This window comes from Labrus bergylta, chromosome 12, assembly GCF_963930695.1.
Source record: "Labrus bergylta chromosome 12, fLabBer1.1, whole genome shotgun sequence".
In the NCBI taxonomy this organism is placed as follows: Eukaryota; Metazoa; Chordata; class Actinopteri; order Labriformes; family Labridae; genus Labrus; species Labrus bergylta.
In genome coordinates, this window is record NC_089206.1 from 7,400,657 (window position 1) to 7,420,309 (window position 19,653).

The window sequence follows — 19,653 nt, forward strand, 5'->3', positions numbered from 1 at the left end:
GTCTGTCAGTTCACCTGCATTTGGCCCAAACATTAATAGAAGCGGAAATCTAAACATGTTGGAGTCACACTGGGAATAAGTGGCAGAAGTTCCTATTATTATTTCGACGATTTTTACCACAAACACATGTTTAATGTGACCAATTAAGGCAAACATCAGGGGGGGGGGGAGGGAGACAATTTCAACAGGTTATTTTTTTATTTTCCTGTCTAAAAGCAGAACCTGCCAGTGTAATTTAGACCTAGCTGAGACTTCAAAATGCGAAATCCATTTTTTTTTTATATCCTTCTCTGATAAGCACATCCCCGTGCACCTTATAGTGTATTTAAAATCCTCTCAGACCGGATTCAGCTCATTTATCACCCGCACTTCCCCGTCCTGCCGAGCGATGACGCTAGAATCAAAAGACGAAGCGCAAAAGATTGGGGGGGTCTCCAGCTCTGCCTGTGTCACATGGAAGCACAGTAGCTGAGCCGAGGGGATGCGAGTACAGATGGAGGGGGCTTGAGGGACTGTGGAGGAGGAAAAACTAGACTCTTGGACATAAAATTGGAGATACAGCAGCGGCATCAGAGGGAGGACGCGGGCACTTTTTGTAGCCTCCTTTGCTGGCTTTTTTTTTGGGGGGGGGGAAGCAGAGGAGCGCGGACAGGGGCGCACAAGAGGGTCAACGCGCTGCTCGGAGGATGTCACATGCAAAATATGCTGCATTTGTGTTTTGTGAACCCCACAGAAGGCAACTCGCTTTTGGTTGATTATGCTGCGCCTGGTCCGAGTGGAAGCTGAAGGAAGCGACCAGGGTTGACGCTGCGCCTCCCAAAACCCCTCATCTGAGTGAGTACAGGGATGCTATAGCGCAATGCTCTGTGCCCGTGGCTATGTGACAGGCTGGAGGGGGGGGGGGGGGGGGGGGGGGGAGAGACGGGAGGAGAGGAGGGGGGTGGGGGGGGATCATTCATATGTGTCTATAGATTCAGGTCGATAAGCTGCACACACCATCCTCCATTCAAACATGAAACACGTCTCCTGTGCGTTTTTTCCCCCCTTTGTGCTTATCTTCTCTGCTCATACATTGAACACAGACACGTGTGCTCCCCACCTTTTAGCTGTTATACTGCATTGAATTATTTCACGATTTAAGCCCCAACAGGAGCGCATTCATCAGAGAAAGTCGTTGTGATTTGCAGGGAGGAAAGTGCAGAGATCCTCCGATCATGATTCCCCTGCCTTGTGCATCGTCCCTGCCGTCTGTGGAGCATAACGATAATTAACGTTAGACCTTCCGTTAACATTTGCAGTCCCCTCTCCACCCTCCCCTCCTCCATCCCCTGTACTCATAAATAGGGGGGGGTGGGGGGGTGTGGGGATGTGGCTTTGTCGTGTAAGTTGCCAGCTGACCTCAGGGACACAGCATCCTCCACCAGCCTCACTTTGATCTGGAAATGAATCGGAAACCCTTTGATGATTAATGAACAAAAAAATCAGAGTTGCTAAAGGCGTAATGAAACAAAACCCCTGACAAAAAGCACGCTGCATCAGCTTGAAATTCCTCTTATTCTGCTTCCACCCGCTCCCTGCATGGGCATTTTAAAAAAAAAGAAAAGAAAAGCGAGTTCACACCCTGCATGGCCCTCTTCTCTCTTCATTTGTAACCTGTTGTCATGAGCATCTCTGCAGTTTGAGAACCGTCACCCAGCTGTGATTGATGCCTCCTGAGTGGGTGCCATCATGAGCCACACACTCACACAACCTCCCCTGACACACGGCAACGACATGCATGATTTCTTTATTGCTCCAAACAGAGCGCACGCACACACACACACACACACACACACACACACACACACACACACACACACACACACACACACACACACAAACACAGACACACACACACAAAATAAAAACGTGATTAGAAAAACTGTGATTCTCTTTCAACTTTCAGCCTTTTCTGTTGTTGTTTTTTTCAGCTCGTTTCAAGGTTCCCTCTCTCTGCCAAAAGCTTCTGTAGAGGATGTGAATAATGTGATCACAAGAAATTATAATTATCCACTAATTTGGTGTGAATAATGTCAGGCGGTGTTTGTATCAGAGGCGGCGTGGCTCAGATAAAGACAGAGCCTCCTCTTCCATACAGGCTTCAGCGCTTTCTTCCTCACAGGGGCATGGTTAATCGTTGTTGCAAGCAAACATTTGACCTAATTCACATTCTCACACAATAGCAGCCTCCCCTCTCTCTCTCTCTCTCTCTCTCTCTCCCCCCGCCTCACACACACACACACACATATAGCTGTTATTTGTGTCACACAGAGGGTGAGGTTTTCGCTCCACATGAACTCCCAGGTGGTTTATCAAAACCTGAGCAGTTTCGGCACACAGGCCACTGCCGGCTGAGCTCATTGGTTGGTTGAAAAGAGGTCCAGTTGTTAATTATAAACAGTCATGTTAATGCACAGTCTGTTCCTAGAAAATGAAAAGCCCACTGGTGTTTATTTTCAGTCCGTGGGGTTAAATGTGTTCCTTAAATATAGCATTTCTTCTTTTTTTTTTTTTTAGGATTACAACATAAGTCCTTGTTTGATGTCTAGCCTCCAAACATGAATATTTTCTTTAGTGTTTGAAGGAATGAGACAATACGCATTCGTTTTGTTTAAGAATGAAGCGGACGTTGTAGTAAAGCTGATCTGATTGGCTGATAAGAGTCTCCCAGCATGCTTCACACTTCATTATCAGGCATGTTATCAGTGAGATAACATCCAAGTCAACAGGTAAATTTAGCATTCGCTCAGTCAACTGATGATGTAACTGATGATTTCCTTATTGATGATTTTGTTTAGCTTTATGTCTTTTGTTTGTTCTTGTTTGGGGGGGGGGGGGGGGGGCTTTTGTGTCTTTATTGGAGAGATAGGAGAATTGGAAATCAGTGAGAGCCAAGGGAGCCATAGTTTGGATTTGAACCCGGGCCGCTCGCTTGGAGGACTATAGCCTCCATATGTGGGGTGCAGGCACTACCCACTGTTCCACCAGCGCCCCTCTTTATGTCTTTTTAAAAGCAGAGAACAGAAAGATTTATCTTGTGTAATGTGACAAACTGACGGTCATAGAAAGATGATTTATTGAAACGAGTGAGCAGGAACACAATAAACATGTCACAACTGAAAAGTGGAAGTCAACAGATTTCTGAGCCGGGTCAATGAATCCAATGGGCAAAAACTGATCAGCATATTTAAATAATTGATGAATAATGACAGAATACCTTGTTTTTCACTGTTACATTTTTCTCAGATTCATATCGAACTACACTGTATGTTTTTGTGACTAGGACTGTTTGTTTGTTGGAAGAATCTATCCAGATTTCACTTTCACTTTATGTTCTGATGTTTTAAAGTCAAAATGATTCATTGATGAACTGCAAACAAGAGATGAAACAATCGTGCAGTCAAACATTAGTTGAAGCCTTTGCAGAGTTCAATTCAACTGAAAAGTCACTTTTTTTTTAACTGTTCCCTGTTAATCAAAAATAGCTGATGACTCATTTTGTTTTTATCTGTCGATCATGGCACGTTCACTTTGCCTCCCTGGTGATCAACCCTTCATCCATTCATTCATGTTTCCAATAATGCTGCACGTTTAGTTGATTACTCGATACGTTCATCAACAGAAAACAACTGTGTGCTTTTTTAAAGTGAATTAAAAATGCCAAACATTCATCATTGTCGGCTTGATTATGTTGTTCCTAAGCTTAGTGTTTTGGCTTACATTTTACAATACCGTATACTCACACTTCATTTTTCATATTTGACCACATCAGACTTTAGTGTCATAGACCAAAGATTTATCAGAACACATCGTCTGCATATTGATCAATAATGAAACGAATCGCTAGCAATCCTTTTCTCCTTTGTGTCTGACGCAAGAAGAAGACAAGAAAACATGAAGAGAAATCTGTAAATGTATTATATACAGATAAATAATCCAAGCTAAAAGATCCACTCGCTGTACTAGCTTTTAGCTTTCAGAATTGAATACAGGTTGCTTTCATATATATCTTGTTTTCTGATCCAAACAGCGGTTGGGACAAAATATCACTAAGGAAATATATCATCATTCTGACTTGTGTGATACTATCATCGAATTGCTGTAAAATATCTATAATTTAACTAAGAAAAACATTCTCACTGGGGTACTCGCGACATAAATGAGGGTAGCGTGAACAGAAGTTCATTGGCCCAAAAAAGCAGCTGACAGCGTTTTTATGTTGATCAGACGTGAAAAGAAGTTAGCAGATGAAGCATGACCGAGGGTGAAACTGCAACAAAACTGAAGAGAATACAGATTTGAATCCTGCATAATATCTTTTCAGGGTCATTTTATATCCTTCAGATAGTCAGATATCATGAGTTATTGTGATTGGTCTTTATAGTATATAGATTATCACAGAATCATCATTGTTGTTTTCCACGTATTGCGTATTGTATCCTATTGTACTGTATATTACTGTACTGTAACGGTCGTATCGTACTGTATGGTATGGTATCATAGGGTTTAATATTGTATCATATTGTATATCATAGCGTATTGTATCACACTGTGTGGTATTGTATCGTAGTGTGATTACCTGGTGACCCCCAGTCCTAGCTCTCAAAGTAAAGAAATTCACTTTTATGGTTTGGTTTTCTTTTCTTTTAGTGTTGCGTACACTGAATGGGATTTAGTAAAGACACCAGGTATTAATAATAAGTGATACTTCTGTCTCTTCACTGTAAGTATCCTTCTGGTCTGTGACAAGTATTCAGGGCAACACCTGGTAAATCTGCCCCCACAACCCCCCTCCTCCCCAGGTATTCACTTGTAGGTGTATAAAGCCCACTGAGCTCCACAGGCAGCTGGACAAGAGGGGGTCTTTGTGGCTCTGAGGGAGAGGAGGAGGAGGAGGAGGAGGAGGAGGGGGGGGCTTTGTTCAGTGGGGAAATCTGCCTGGGTAGGGCCGTTTCTTCCTCCTGCTCTGAGCGCTACGTCCAATTGGTTGGCTGTGACAAGGCAGCTCGAGGGCCAGAGATTACACCGCAGTGCTGAGGCGTCACTCGCTGAACACCGCAGGCGGAGGCGGGGGGGGGGGGGGAGGGGAGGTGCGTGGACACACTCATTGAGACGAGGAAGGAAAAAGGAAAGGAAGGAAACCTTGTTAGGAAATGTGACAGCCTCGTCTCATCATCTGCTTTCAGCGTCTTCAAACACCTGCCACAGGACTCCCACGCTCCTCTTCCTCCCATCCTCGCTCGCTTTCTTTTCCTCCACACCTACACCTCTTCCCCTTTCTTCTCGCTCATTACCCTCTCCAACTCCACTCATCCTCGCTCTGTTGTCAAATCAGCACGGATATAATTACAGTGACGCTGTAGCAGCCGTCATTTAAGTGATCATTTCGTCACAGGTGTGTGTTTCTGTCTTTAAACCAAACTGTTGAATTCAGATCATCACTCTGGAGCTTTCCCGTTCTCCTCTGGTGTGTGAAGTAACTGTCATTAAAAGCAGGTCACAGTGTGTAAAATCTCTGACATGTTTGCTGGCTGCTGTTCAAATTCACCCAAAACAGTTTTGAGCGGCATGCTGGGAAAACATGTTCACCGCTGCAGTCACTCTTCTTAACACATGCCCAAAGAAGTCTGCGATTATTCTGCAGTATTTACGGCGCTGGAAAATATGCCTTATTGATCATAGATCACATTAAAAGTAATTAATGTGGGGTTTATTTGAATAATAAAACAGAGCAGCGGTTCTCTTGTCCTCAAAGCAGCGTGCAAAGAACCACAGAGATGTCTGTGTGTGAAATTTGGAGCAAATTGGATTTCATGCTGAGAACAGTTGGGTTCATGACTGGAACAACTAAAAGAGACGCAAATAACCAAAAGTCTGCAAAACTTCTACCGTGCAGAGCGAAATAAACTCCTCCTTCATCCCTATTCTGTTGGTTTTAATAGAAAAGCAGATGTGTAGGTCCAGTGAAATGATGGATTGGTATGGAATTAGTAGCTTCAATGATCGATAATTCATTAACATCAAAACAAAGGGAAAACCTTGATCCATATTGTCTTCTCTAAGATATGCCTATCATCATATCAGACAAGCAATAAATACATTAAAATGATTTTTGAATGGTATTAATTTGTCTTTTTTAAATCAATCCCACCGTTGAAGATTTCTTATTGTGGAAGCTTTTGTGATATCAGTATATTTCATGTCATTTTCTTGAGGTCTGTTATAATACTGAAGCCAGTTAACTTAGTCAAGGAATAACAACTCAACACTTTAATAGAGAAGAAGAAACCTTCAGAGAGAAAAATGAATGAATAGTAAAAGTAGTCCACATGATAAACCAGCAGGGAGTATACAGTATACCGCTGACATGGAGACTAACACAGACCACACCCTCTATTGAACTGTTTGAAAGTTCCGCTAAAAATTGATTACCTCTGTGAATCATCAATCCTGTCCTCTGATGTAAAAAAAAAAAAAAATCTGATTCAGCTCCAGTCGACACAGATGGAAACTTCATTTTGATAGAGCCAATCGATTCTATCAGAGGCAGAGCCAGACAGCAGCCTGCTGCACAACACAAGAGGCCAAACATTTGAAACAACAACCCACATCCGATCTCATACTCAAGCCCTCTTATCTCATTTACAAACAGGAACACTCCTCATGTGTTGCACCAAAACTTGTTAAATTAGAAACCAAACAAACATTCACTGAGAAAGATGCCCTGCTAGCATTCACTTCCAGTACCAGTGACATCTCTGATTGTGTTTTTTCGTTGTAATCTGATTGTATCCCTGTTGAAGTTAGGTATCTATAGCTCAGTGGTTCCCAACCTGCGGTCTGAGCCCCCTAGGGTGGACGCCTGAGATATCAGGGGTGGGCGCGAGGCTCTGTCTGCTCTGAGGTTGTCAAAATTAGATTTGCACATATTAAATAAAATCATGTTAAAGCATTACTGAGACATTTATTCAAATGTCTTTTGGTAAGAACATGTGTGTAGGCATATTCTGAGAGGATTTTATCAATGAAAGCTATTCAAATATATGGTAATTTGCAGTGTATCACCTTTTTTCTATGTAGGTCCTAAGGGGCCCAGGCAAGTATGGGGGGGGGGGCTCCAAGGAAAAAAAGGTTGGGAACCACTGATCGTCTTCATGTCTTCAAGGAAAAGAGAACAGAGGATATTGGAGAGATGCTTGTCTATATTCATTCTACAGCTGTTTGTGATAACATGTAAAGATATTTTATTTTATTTTATTTTTTTATTTATTTTATTTAGTCACTATTGAGGATTGTTTAGCTTTTTACCTGCACAGTCTACCTGCTAAACCTGCTAAACCTCAACATGCTAACCATTTTATTGTGACACTGTTAGATGAGCATCCCTTTGCCTAAATAGCATCGAATCCACCAACATGGCTGTAGACTATGGAATGTATAAAACATGGACGTGTAGTCTCTTTGACGTAACCAGCTGGTTTCTGAAGTGGAGTTTTGAAGGTGAAAACTGGCGGTCCCCATGTACAAAATGCGTAATCAAGCTAACTTTTGGTCAACTTAGAAACAACCAAAGAGACAGAGCAGAGAATGGGCATTTTAACATGGGCGTTAATGTGACTTCTGTGGCCTTTGCATCAAGCCTCTAGTGGCCACTTGAAGAACTGCAGGATGTTGCACTGCCACATTGGCTTCATTTTTAACACTGGAGGATGCTGCATGCTGCAGAAACTAAAAACGTATGTAGCGTCTGATATAATGCTTTTGAACAATCTTTTTTTTTTTTTTTACGTCATTTGAATCCAGAGATAATGTGTTGGGGCCGATGGGTAGGAAAAGTTAAGACTAACTTATGTATAGTCTAAGAGTTAAAATACTGGTTAATAGAACTAAATGTGGTTTGTTGTGTGCCGGATTTAGCATGGAGACTGTGTTGGGCACAGGGCCAGTCTTGGAAGGATTTGAAGAGTACACAGGCAACACTGAAAAGGCTTTCACTACTTTAATAGAAGGTGTGCAAAACATAGACCTGAACACTTATAAATAGACTCTTGGATCTTTTTTTTTTTTCCATCAGACAGACTCCAAAACAGTCTTTCATGATCGCATGTGATCTCACTGTGGGGACAGAAATGGACTCGATTGCAAGGCAGGTTTTTGCATGACTGGCAAAAATTCAGCTGAATCCATGCTGAAGGAAATGTGGAATTAACCAAATTACAAGGTCGTGAACTGATGATTTTTAGAAGAAGAGCGGAGCAGAAATTCATGCTTGGGTTTCTTAAATCCTTATTAGCCCTCTAACTTTACAGATCGCTGCTGCAGTACTTAAGCTTGATTATTGGAGCTGCTTTAGATTGACATGTTGGCTTCAGAAATGCTCACTAATGCGCTGGTCTCTCCTAAAGCAGCTGCAGCCGTCTTAGGGCGTCCAAGGCTTTGGCAAACATTCAGGGTATACGCACATTGTTCACCAGGATACAGACAGATTGTTGAAGTCATTTGGACTTAGAAGATTAAAGTCTGTCTGGGAGGAAAGGATCTATGTGGAATCAGCACGTTGTTCAAAGTTTCACATTTGATCATAAGTGAGGAGGATGGAGGGAAGTTTGTCTTAGAGATGTGTCTTAAAGTGTTTGGACGAAAATCTGCAGCTTTAAACTGAATAAATACACAAGACACATTTAGATCAGAGATATACAAACAGTCAAGTAATATCATCCGCCAAACTTGAGATTATTGGATAAACCAAGGCGGTATGTTTCCTCCAGTCTGTCATTTAGTGTTGTTGTTTCTGATGGACGTGTGACAATCACACATAAACACACATGAAACCACACAGCCACAGCAGACAGATGGCGTGATTTGACAGAGATTAGAGCCGGCTTGTTGTTTGCTCTTTTTGTTATGGCTCTGTGTTTTCTACTGTTTATTTGAAACATATTACACTGCCAAATGTGAAATTGTCTGGCATGCAGGGAGGAGAAGACAGGGAGCAAAAAAAAAGACGTTTTCTGTCTGCTCGCTCCTGCTTTCATACTCGTCTCCTTCAGTGTTTCAGGCTCCTCTGCCTGCTGGCGTGTTCGGCTTCTCTGTGACTCATTGTGCCTTCTCAATATGTATGTTTGTTTTTGTTGAATGGTTAAACAAGAGGAAATTTGTATTTGCCCGTATGCCTCGTAGACGCTACCTGACAAACAGAGGATTCTCCTGAAACTGAGTTCAAATATGGAGGATTTTTCTGCTTTATTTCAGTTTCAAAAGCAGGTGGCAAATGTGTCATTTTTTGGATTACTTAAAGCAGGAGCTCGTTTTTGGACCTAGACACCTACAAAAATCCTTGTTGGTGAGCAGGTCTGCTGTTGATGTCCGTGTAAGTGTGACACATAAAGCTCAGTAATCCCTCAAACAAGGTAAAGCAGAAGCACATGCCTGAGGCGTAATGTCTGTTCACTTCACTGCCTCAGAGCTGGATGGGATTTTTCATTTCTCTACTCTTTTTCAAACTGCTGCTCGTCTCCTGCTCTCTGCAGCGTGAATATTTTACTTCTGGTTCCGCTGCTTTGTTAACCTACTTAATGTTTCGTAAAGGTTAGACCGTTTTGTAATTAAGCCCCTCTCTGTGCCTTCTCCCTGCAGATCCCAGTGTGACCGTGGCACCTCCCTGCGTGCATGACTTGTAAGGGTGTGAGTGTGTGTGTGTGTGAGAGCAAGTGAGCGTCAGCGCTCCCACATGGCCTCCATGCAGGACGGGCTGAACTTCACGGCTCCTCCCTACGGCAAGGTCCTGCTGCTGGGCGCTATCGCTGCTGCCTCAGCCTTCGTCGTCACCATCCTCATCGTGGTGCTCTGCGTGGGCTGCCAGAGGTTAGAACAGGCAACATGAACACAGACACACACACACACACACACACACACACACATATGCTGAGTTACACATGCAATTAAAATCTAACTGAAATGATTGTACAGAATTACTAAACATAGGTCAATATTTGATACATTTTTTTAAAAATTGCAATTAATCCCTGAATTTCAATAGTCGCAATAAATCACATTATTTAACAAGTTTAAATTCCATATATTATTGTACGTACATACAAATATATTTTTATATATGTGACCAGACTTGTATTGCTGCTGCGCGGGACAACAAAGTTTCGTTGTGTTCTTTTATACACTGAAAATAACGTGCCTATAAATATGTTGTTTTTTCTTACACTTGTTTTTGTTGTGATTTAATAAGTAATTTGACCGGATGTTTTAAATTAATTTTAAAAGAGTTGCGACAGCCAGTTCGACCTTTTACAAATGTTTCTGTTCCTGATCAAATCAAAAATAAATATCTTAAAGTAACAAATAAAAATGGAGTAAAAAATATCAAAAGTTAAAGCACTGACCTGATGCTGTACTTGATATAACCACTGACATGCACTTATGCAAACACAAACATGCACCTACTGTCACAATCTGACTCAGACACACATGGACAGTGAGTCAATCTCAGCGCACACACACGCACACACACACACACACACACACACACACACACACACACACACACACACACACACACGTCAGTGTAGTAAGTGTCAACCTGTGTGACAGAGTGTTTGTGTTTACCACAGGAAGGGAAAGACGCACAATGTTCCCGGCGAGGGTGGAAAACACCGTCTCATGGACATGGTAGGTATCTGAAAGCACTCCTCCATGTTGGGTTTGTGCTGCAGAGATTCTGACGACAACATTCTCAGTTTTATCTACTGTTCAACTGGCCCTGTGTATGATTGTCTGTGTGTGTGTGTGTGTGTGTGTCGTCAGGGTATACTCAGACAGTCCAAGCTGCGGTCCATCAGTAAATCAGACACGGAGATGAACAAGATGAACTGCAACGGCAAAAGTGAGTCCATCTTTAACATACAATTCCTCACGTGTGTTCTCCAGTATGTCGACTTCATCATTCATCATCATCATCATCATCATCATCGTGGGCCCCTCAATGACAAGGGGAGAAATACAAAAAGATGATATGGAAAATATATCATATCACAATTTCGTATGGCAAAATCACGATTACGATTTTATCAAAAAAATTTTTATACTGATCTTTAAGACTAATTTGCTGACCAGTTCAGCCTTACTTATTTCCCTGTATGATATTTTAAAATGTTAAAAAACTGTGCTAATAAGTTTAGTCTATTTGAGAAAAGTCTTTGTAGGAGGTCTGGAGTTTTTTCCCCCCCAGAACATTTTTAGCACCAGAAATGTCTTTCCCTCCATTTAATAAATATTTCTGCACAATTTGAAGGTTTTCTGCACCATTTTGAAATCATGATTTAGTAAAGTGTCCTCTGTTTGTGTTCATCAGGTACATTGTCACGCAGTGATGCATTCATTTGAAAACATGTAGACTTCAAGTTCTTGTGTTTCAGTGGAGTCCACGTGCCCAGGGGCCCCCAATATCTCATAATCCGTCTATGGCTGAATGATGAAGCATCAACAAAAAGGGATTTCAGGGGAATACTGAGAGCACCAGGAGTTGAAATGTATTGCCACCACACTGGCATGTTTTATTGAGCTTATTTGAAAGCATAAAAAAATCCCAATTATTGGAAGGGAAAGGTTTCCGGCCAACAGAATGAAGCATGAAATGGCAGGAATGGAAAATCAATTGGATGTTTAGCTCCAGATCAAAAGCATGACAAGTTGGCAATGAACGGAACAATTATCCACACGTTCATATGAACTGTAACATGTTCTGATATGGATGATGCCATAAAAACAAGCCCTCATAATTCAATACATGTTTTGATAGCATTAGATTATTTTCTCTTTGTGCTCGGTTTCATATCCGGCCTCTACATTTCTGCAAACAAATTAAAGAGCACTTGTAAAACAGAGCTCAGATTACATTTACAGCTCCGTCTTATTTTCAGTCTTCATTCGAGAACATGTATCGCTCTCTCTCTCTCTCTCTCTCTCTCGCTCAAAGACAGAAATGAGAGAGCCAAGACGAGTCCTGGAGCTCCGTCACTGACAGTCAGCGGGGAGCTGTGTTTGTGGGCACTGTGACAGTAGCCTGAGAGGGTTTGAAGAAATAGAAGCATATGTCCTGCTTCATTCTTGTCCTGCTTCCATTGCAGTGGAATGAAGTCAAATTGGATGTCTCAACAGCTCCAGTTTTTTTTATATTCAGTGAGAGAAGTTTTCATGTTCAAGGATGAGGGGTAACATCTAAGGTAGGGTGAAAGTGGCCTGTGTCCCCCCCTGAAGAGGCCTCTAAAGGGAAACGTCTAGCCTGCAGCTCAGCCGCCGGTCTAACTCTGACCTTCGTTCTCAAGGCAGGCAGCTTCCCCAGATCCCATCTGGGACTGGAGAGGAAGGGGAGCACACTTACTCTGAGGTGGGTCGACGCTCTTCCGCCTCACGTACTGACGATGCCCTCTACGCCATGGTAGGCAGGGCCGGCCAGACGGACACTCCGGCGCCTCCTGCAGTCCCCGCCAACACCCCAGCGCCACCAGACCCCGATGGCGATGTTGAAGGAGGGATGCCGGAACCTGAGGCCCAGGTCATTACTCCCCCTCACCCTCCAGAGGCGGCCGAGTACGCCTGTGTCAGGAAGCTGAGGAAGGCCGACAAGGCGCCGCAAAAGAGGGACAGCGGGACAGATATGGCGGAGCCGCCTGCACCGCCTCCGAGACACGCCCCTCCGTCACATCCCGCCCCTCCTCCGCCGCACCCTCACAGCACGAAGCTGCCGAGAAGAAACGTGGATGCGGCCTTCAGTGTCCCGTCGTTCCCGAAGGTCAGTAGGGCAGTGACTTTTTGTCTGATGATTTGAACTTTTTGATTTAGAACAATTTTAAATTAAGGAGCCCTTAAAGTCTGCATCTCATCCTCATGACATCTTGAGAAACTCCTCATGCACATAAGGACCATGAGATCCTGTTGAAGAAGTTGAATTCGATTTGAACTTGACATTGCTTTAGTGAACATTCTAGGATACCATGTATGAAACTTTAAACCTTCACAAAAGACCATCTGATCTGACCATTAGGGTTCGACTAAATGCTTAATTTGGTTTAAGATTTTTTTCCATGGTAGGGGATAAGATCAAGAAAATATTTGAATGTGTGACTTATAAGGTTCCCACTTAAAGAACACGTTAAAAGGTTATCCATTTAAAGTGGTTAACCTTCTTTCTTTTTCAGAATCCGAAATCAGAATCACAAGATCACGTAAGCTGATTTTTTCACAACTCAAAAAACAAAAAGTCTTCCCTCCTTCTCTGTCGTCAGCCTAAACACTATCATGTCGCTGTGAGGAAGAGGTTAACACGATTCTTTTCATGTGTTGAGGGAAAATACGAGTAGAGGGGGAGAGGACATAAAGCGGAGTGGCTGGTTGTTCTCGAGCGATTTGACCGATGCATCAGAAGATAGTTTTATTTTCCATTTTGTCCGGAGGCTAATTTAGCTTTACTTCCTGTTTCGATAAAAATCAGCTTTTATTTTGAAAGAAAATATGTCGAAGCTTGATCCAAAGGCAACTGGACTGACAGTGTTAAGGATCTTGAAAATTAGGAACTTTTGGTAGATCAAAGTTACAACATTAACTCAATCCCGGGAAAAAAAAGATCTGCGGATCGAAAAGTTTATGAAAATGTCTGAAGGGAACGGTTAAACAGTGAAATGTTTGATGTCACGGGGGGGGGGGGCCTTTTTATTATCCAGGATGCATGCAAGACTTTATGAATGGCAAACTTTATATGTCGCTCAGTTTGCTCGAGACTTCTTTATTAAATATCTCAATTTTTTTTAGTGTAGACATTAATGGTCACCAGAGGATTTTAGTGATCTTCAGACTTTTCCTCTAGCTCCACCATGAGGTTTAAGACAAACATCTGTGCAAACACTAGATCAGTTGTCGTGACATGTTGATCAGGTATTCATATTCCCCTGAGGATTTAACGTAACCACTGTGATGATCCTCTGACTTTTAGGAAACACCATCAACAGGTCTTTTGTTTACAACATGCAAAAAGTTCTAATTACCCTCAGCTAGTGCTGATCATAAAATGTTAGCTGCTAACAGGCTAAATGAGATGGTAAACGTGGTAACGAGGAGTGTATCTTTGTGTCTTTCCTCAAAATCTACATGTTATGCATTTAAGGGGTTTTGTAAAGAATTTATCTCTTTTCCCCAAGGTCAAATGTTCAATGTTTGTTCCCATGGGTCGATACGTTGAGATCACCGATTCACAGCTACTAGCTGCTGATAGTTTATTTTCACGAAATGTATGCCTTCAAATTAGCAGAATAAACTGTGACTTAAAAAATGTTTATTGCCTTAATAGGCAAAACGATCTTTCTCATTCAAACGTATTTTAAGACACATCTTCCTTCTTCCTTTCTTTCTCTGACAGTTTGAACTCCAAAGATGGCCCTTACCAGTCTCTAATAAAGTACGTGAACCTACAAACGACCCCGGTGAACATTACCTGTTCACTTTCAGCACATTAGCATTGTAACTGTGTGGCAGCTTTTCATTAGCATTCAGTTCAAAGCATCACTGTCTCACAGAGCTGCTAGCGTGGCTGTAGCAGGCGTTCAGACTGAAAATAGCTCAGAGTCAAAAAAGGCTGCTTTGGTTGTTTTGGCACAGGTACAAGTGAGATGTGACACACAAACTAAGAATGCCACTTTGAATAATAATAATAATAATATAGGTCAGTCATTTTGAGGGCTTTTCAGATGCCAAAACACGGCATAATGCTTAGTAAATGTACAACTCTTGTCTGGACAGTTATTAAGTTATATGTTTTAAAATCTTTGATTCACATTTTAAAGCAACATCGAAGGAATGTAACCTTACACGTCTGAGTGTCCACTTCAACGTGTTGCCAGAGGATGTCACTTCATCCTGCATTCATGAGGCGTCAGAGCAATCAGAACGTTTAGTTTCCAGCTGGTTAAATCCACGTGAACTCTCCCTCAGGTCAGAACAACAACTTGAAAAGTCTGAGAAATTTTACCAGACGTCACATCAAAAAGAAAACGATCAGGTGATAGTTAGTGGCAAATGGCCTGAACTTACATGGAGCCTTTCTAGTCTTCTGACCAATCAAGAGCCTTGACCTGCCAGCGTTACGCCTACACGATCAGAAATAAAATGCAATGTGAAATCACCTTATTCATTTTTGAGATAACAGTATGAAGTGAGATAAATAAATAGATATTAATAGTGCATATTAGCTATAACTCTGTGCATTGTGTTCTACCTTTTTTGCTCTCCATTTGGACTTGGACTGGTAGACAACACTCCTCGTACTAGAAATGGAAACAAGAAACCACCTTTCAAAACCAAAACCCCGTCCTGCTCATACAGATTCAGCACTCTCATGTACAATCTGTAAATAGATTTGGACTCCTAAAGTCCTGCTTTGTATTGTTTAGGAGAACGTACTCTGACGTGTCATTTTGGATGGAAAAGTCTCACTGTGATCATCAGGCAGATATCTTTTACAGTCCAGAATTTTCTTGTTCTCTGTCAGGTTTTTATATGTTGGCACTTCTGGAGGAATACCTTTAAAGTCTGGGCAGAGCGTTGTGTTTACTCGTTGAACCGTTCTCAGGGACATTGGTGTGTTTCTCCTCTCAGCGGTGTCACCTCCTCCATATGTTTGCAGCAGCAGGCGTGTAGGCAGACTGTCTGATTCCACTGTGGATATAAAGCTTTGTTCCCCCCCTTGGGGTGACAGTGGGAGACCATTTGGTGCCCCGTGTGAGGTCAGCGAGGTCGCGCTCTCGGCTGTGACCTGAGTTCAGAAACACGAGCGTCTGCAGGCTTACATGTGTACGCAGGCTGCTCAAAGGGCTGCTCACCGCTGAGTTTCTTGTGGGTGACGCAACATGATGAAATTGAGTCATCCAGAATACAAGCACATGGTTCCTCCCGCTGCAAGCTCCGCCTTCCAGGGAAAATCTCTTCAATACTGTATGACATCCATCCAATACATTTCTTATGCTCTGCGCTACTACTCTTCTGCATATTTAAAGAGGGTAATTTGTCTTTCATGAACCCCACTGGGTGTGTTTTTAAAGGGCTGTTTTCATAATACTCAAAGAAGGCATGCACGAACACGTGACCAGCTCTGCCCTAAATGTAATTTCTTGTTATTCTAACAGGAGGTGATGTTTATGGGAAACGGGGAGCAGTACATCTGGAAGCCTCCGGAGGATGAGGAGCTGCTCATGCACCAAAATAAAGCCCTGGGACCTCTGAGTGCTCACACGATGGAGAATATACAACCATCTGCTGCAGTGGTGAGAGAGCACTCCTCAGGTTTATTTGTCAAATTGTGATCTAGTATTACATGGCTTTAACATCAGGAGAACAAATAGTTGAGCACACTATTTTATGATTACAAAAGCTTAAACTTGTTTTACGATCTGTAAAACAAAATAGAGAGCCTGCTGCACAATTTAAACTTGTTTTCAAAGTCATTTTTTTTGGCATTGAAGAATGAAATAAACTGTTTTGAAGAGAGCGTGGGGATGACATGTCACATGGGACCAATGGTTGGAGTTGAATCTGGGGCCAATGCAGCACCATACCACTGTATATGGAGCACAATCTCTAACCAGTGCCCTCCTTTAACTGCAGAGAAGTTGATGTAGAAAAGTGCAAACTGTCAAACTTGTAAATTTAGCTTTGGAAGAGGCTATAAAGTTAAAAAAAATAGCGAATAGCCACTTAGCTTAGCATACAGACTGGAAACACCTGGCCTAACTCTGCCCAAACGTAACAACTGAGCCTATCTACAGCTCTCAAAGGACGTCTTGTTTATTTAATTTACAGACATGGAAAAGCGATGTCTCAGCTACTTACCTGAAAACATTTGGTGATGACAATGTTGTCTGGCAAATGTTTTTTTTATAGTGTATAAAATCAGTAATGTTTTGTCTTACCGCAGGTGGCTGAGATGTACTCAAAGGTGTGTAAACCTGGAAAGAAGAAGAGAGCTGTGCCAGGGTCTCCCCCCTCCAATCTTGGCTTCCGGACCTTGGGTCGTGGTGACCGGGACCGAGACCGGGACGGGGGGTTTAGTGTAGTGGTCAAACCGCAGACGTGGGCCCTTCAGGAGGGGAAGGCCATCGGAGGGCCCATGGATGACCACTGCTACGAGTCCATCGGGACCGAGGAGTGCGACCTGGCCTATGCTAACATGGAGGATGGAGGTGCCTGGAAGCGAGAGCGGCCCCCCAACACGTGTGCCACCCTGCGGCCCAGGAGGAAGAAAGCCCAGCAGCCTTTGCAGCAGCAGCAACCCCCTCCACCGCCGCCGACACAGCAAACCCCCAAGTTACAGCACCTGCCTGCCAAAGCCCTGCTGCTGCCGGGGGAGAACCTGTATGAGAGCATTGGCGACCTGAAGCAGGGCTCTGCCACCTCCAGCACCACCACCATCTTTACCTTCAATGACGGCATGGAGATGTACGTAACAGGGCTCTGAGGCGGCGCTGCACTGTGACCCGACCTTTCCAACACAAGGAGCTGAGCTAACACCAGAGGAGTGACGGCTGAGCCCCTGTCATACTCCCCCACACATACTGTTTACATTCAGTCATAACATCAGGCCTTTCACACGATGGGCAGTAACGTTGATCTGTTATGACCTGGGCTCAAAACGAAGTCCAATCTATCAACCTTAAAAGGAATCCAAAGGTAGTGAATATTAAACGAGCACAAGTACATTGCAGAGCAATCTGTAGGTAACAGTAGCACTTCTATTTTACTGAAACATGTGCAAAGCACAATTAAGTGAAAGCCTAAATTCTTCCTCAACTTTAGCGGGTTTTTCCTGGTCCTGGCAGGAATGCTTTCAGGGGAAAAGGCACAGGACCAGTGTGAAATCTTTTGGTAGCACTTAGTCTGTCATGAACAGGCCTTCCCTGTAGTCTGTCGAGATGTGATTCACGATGGAATTGAAACAATAGGAAAGGAATGAATTACTAATCAAAATACTTGAAAGCTCAGGGACCAAGAGAATCAATTATGAGAGTATTATAAAGAAAAATTGCACACATTTTGCATTCCTCCTAAAAGCTTCGACTAATATAGACCAGAACCATGTTTAACAAACCGACTGGATACTTCCCTCTGTCACGTTTTGTTCCATCCGACATGGACTGAACTCTGTCTCCACTGCTGTCTGTAAATGAAGTGTTTTACTTTGTTGATCCTGTTTCTGCACTTTGCCTGCTACAAGTTGCATGCTAAAAAAGTGGAAAAAAAAAAGACAAAAAATCAAGCACTGTTATGTGGTACCTCTATATGAATGTTTTTGATTTATTGTCGTTGGTTGTTTTATTTAATTTTGTAGTGTGTTGCTTTATTTCTCTGTAGAGCACAAAGCCAGTTAGATTAAGGAAGTCTTTGGCACAGTGGGACTCTGTGCAGCAGAGAGGAGAGTATGTTTCTCTCATCATTTGAAACACACAGAACAGATTGAACAAGACTAAAGACAACTGCTCGAGTCCTAAAGGTGGAGACAGACCACTCAACCCCCCACACACACACGCACACACACACACCTCTCTGCTCAGTCTCATATCTGTGAACCATTCATCTCCATCGTCCCTGCCTTGTGCTCATATGAATCTGCTTGGGTTTTTAAGATAGTGCAGCCTGGAAAGCTACAGTAGAACTGATGTGTATTAGCAAAACGTCATGTCTCATCATCACTCCATCGATGAACTCTCTCCTCTCTCTCTCTGTTTATCAGTGTTAAAAATATGGCAAAAATGTGAAGCTAAATGGTTTCGCTCAGCAGCAGAGCATCAACTCGAGGATAACGCACTCAAATTTACAGCCAAATCCTGGACAATAAAGTTTCTCTTTCATTTGGGCAAAATGACCCCAGCAAACAATGTGATTAAACTGTATGTTGATGCAATGTGTATGTACATTACAAAAGAGAAAGAATAATAAATATATCATCAGTGTCAAGAAATCTATCTTTTTCTATTATGTTTAGTTGTGTTTTGGAATGACTTCTCTTGTGACACAAACTGCAAAAACAGCTGCAATGTAAAAATTTCAGTGTGTTCTGTTTGTTGTTTTTTGAAGCCATGAAGCTACGGTGTGTTCTTGGAAAGCCCGGCTAAGATTTAATGTGGCAGCTAATGTTGTGTGTTTGCTATTCAGACTTACAGGGTCTTGTACTCAGAAGCGTGTAATTAAGTGCTAAGTGCAAAAGATTGTAATGTTTTATATCAAGATTACTATTCATGAAATGTCAGTCAAGTTTATACTTTTGTAATAAAGTGGCACTTTAAAAAAAATGTGCTTTATCTCAAAGTGTCAGTTATTAAAAGTGAAGGAAGAAAATATCGCCACGATTTCACTTTTTCATCTACTGCAGACAGATCAAAGACTTTTCTTTTTATGGAAATCTTATCTTCTGATCCTAAACGCTGCCTGTAGATTCAAGTCTTCAGTCCTGTCAAAGGAATTATCCAAATATACATTTGCACTTTTAAACCCAGGGTCAAAATCAAATAATTATTCAAAAAATATGGATTATTTAAAATTAAAAAAAAAAAAACTATT

At 42.4% G+C, this 19,653-nt stretch overlaps 1 protein-coding gene across 4 annotated transcripts; it reads left to right on the forward strand.

Annotated features, from left to right (window-relative positions):
• Window positions 1-434: 434 nt before the first annotated feature.
• si:dkey-70p6.1 (uncharacterized protein LOC570575 homolog) lies at window positions 435-19,389 on the forward strand. Of its 4 annotated transcripts, none has more exons than XM_065961654.1 (9): window positions 435-834; window positions 9,676-9,903; window positions 10,665-10,722; window positions 10,858-10,936; window positions 12,495-12,844; window positions 13,251-13,277; window positions 14,465-14,503; window positions 16,227-16,364; window positions 17,015-19,389. In XM_065961654.1, the coding sequence occupies exons 2-9, from the start codon at window positions 9,770-9,772 to the stop codon at window positions 17,552-17,554; spliced, it is 1,365 nt and encodes a 454-aa protein (XP_065817726.1). In that variant the 5' UTR covers window positions 435-834; window positions 9,676-9,769; the 3' UTR covers window positions 17,555-19,389. The 4 variants fall into 4 exon arrangements, with proteins under 4 accessions (XP_065817726.1, XP_020492959.1, XP_020492965.1 ...); XM_020637303.3 differs by having other exon boundaries at window positions 437-834; window positions 12,378-12,844; XM_020637309.3 differs by lacking the exon at window positions 13,251-13,277 and having other exon boundaries at window positions 439-834; window positions 12,378-12,844.
• The last annotated feature ends 264 nt before the right edge of the window (window positions 19,390-19,653 follow it).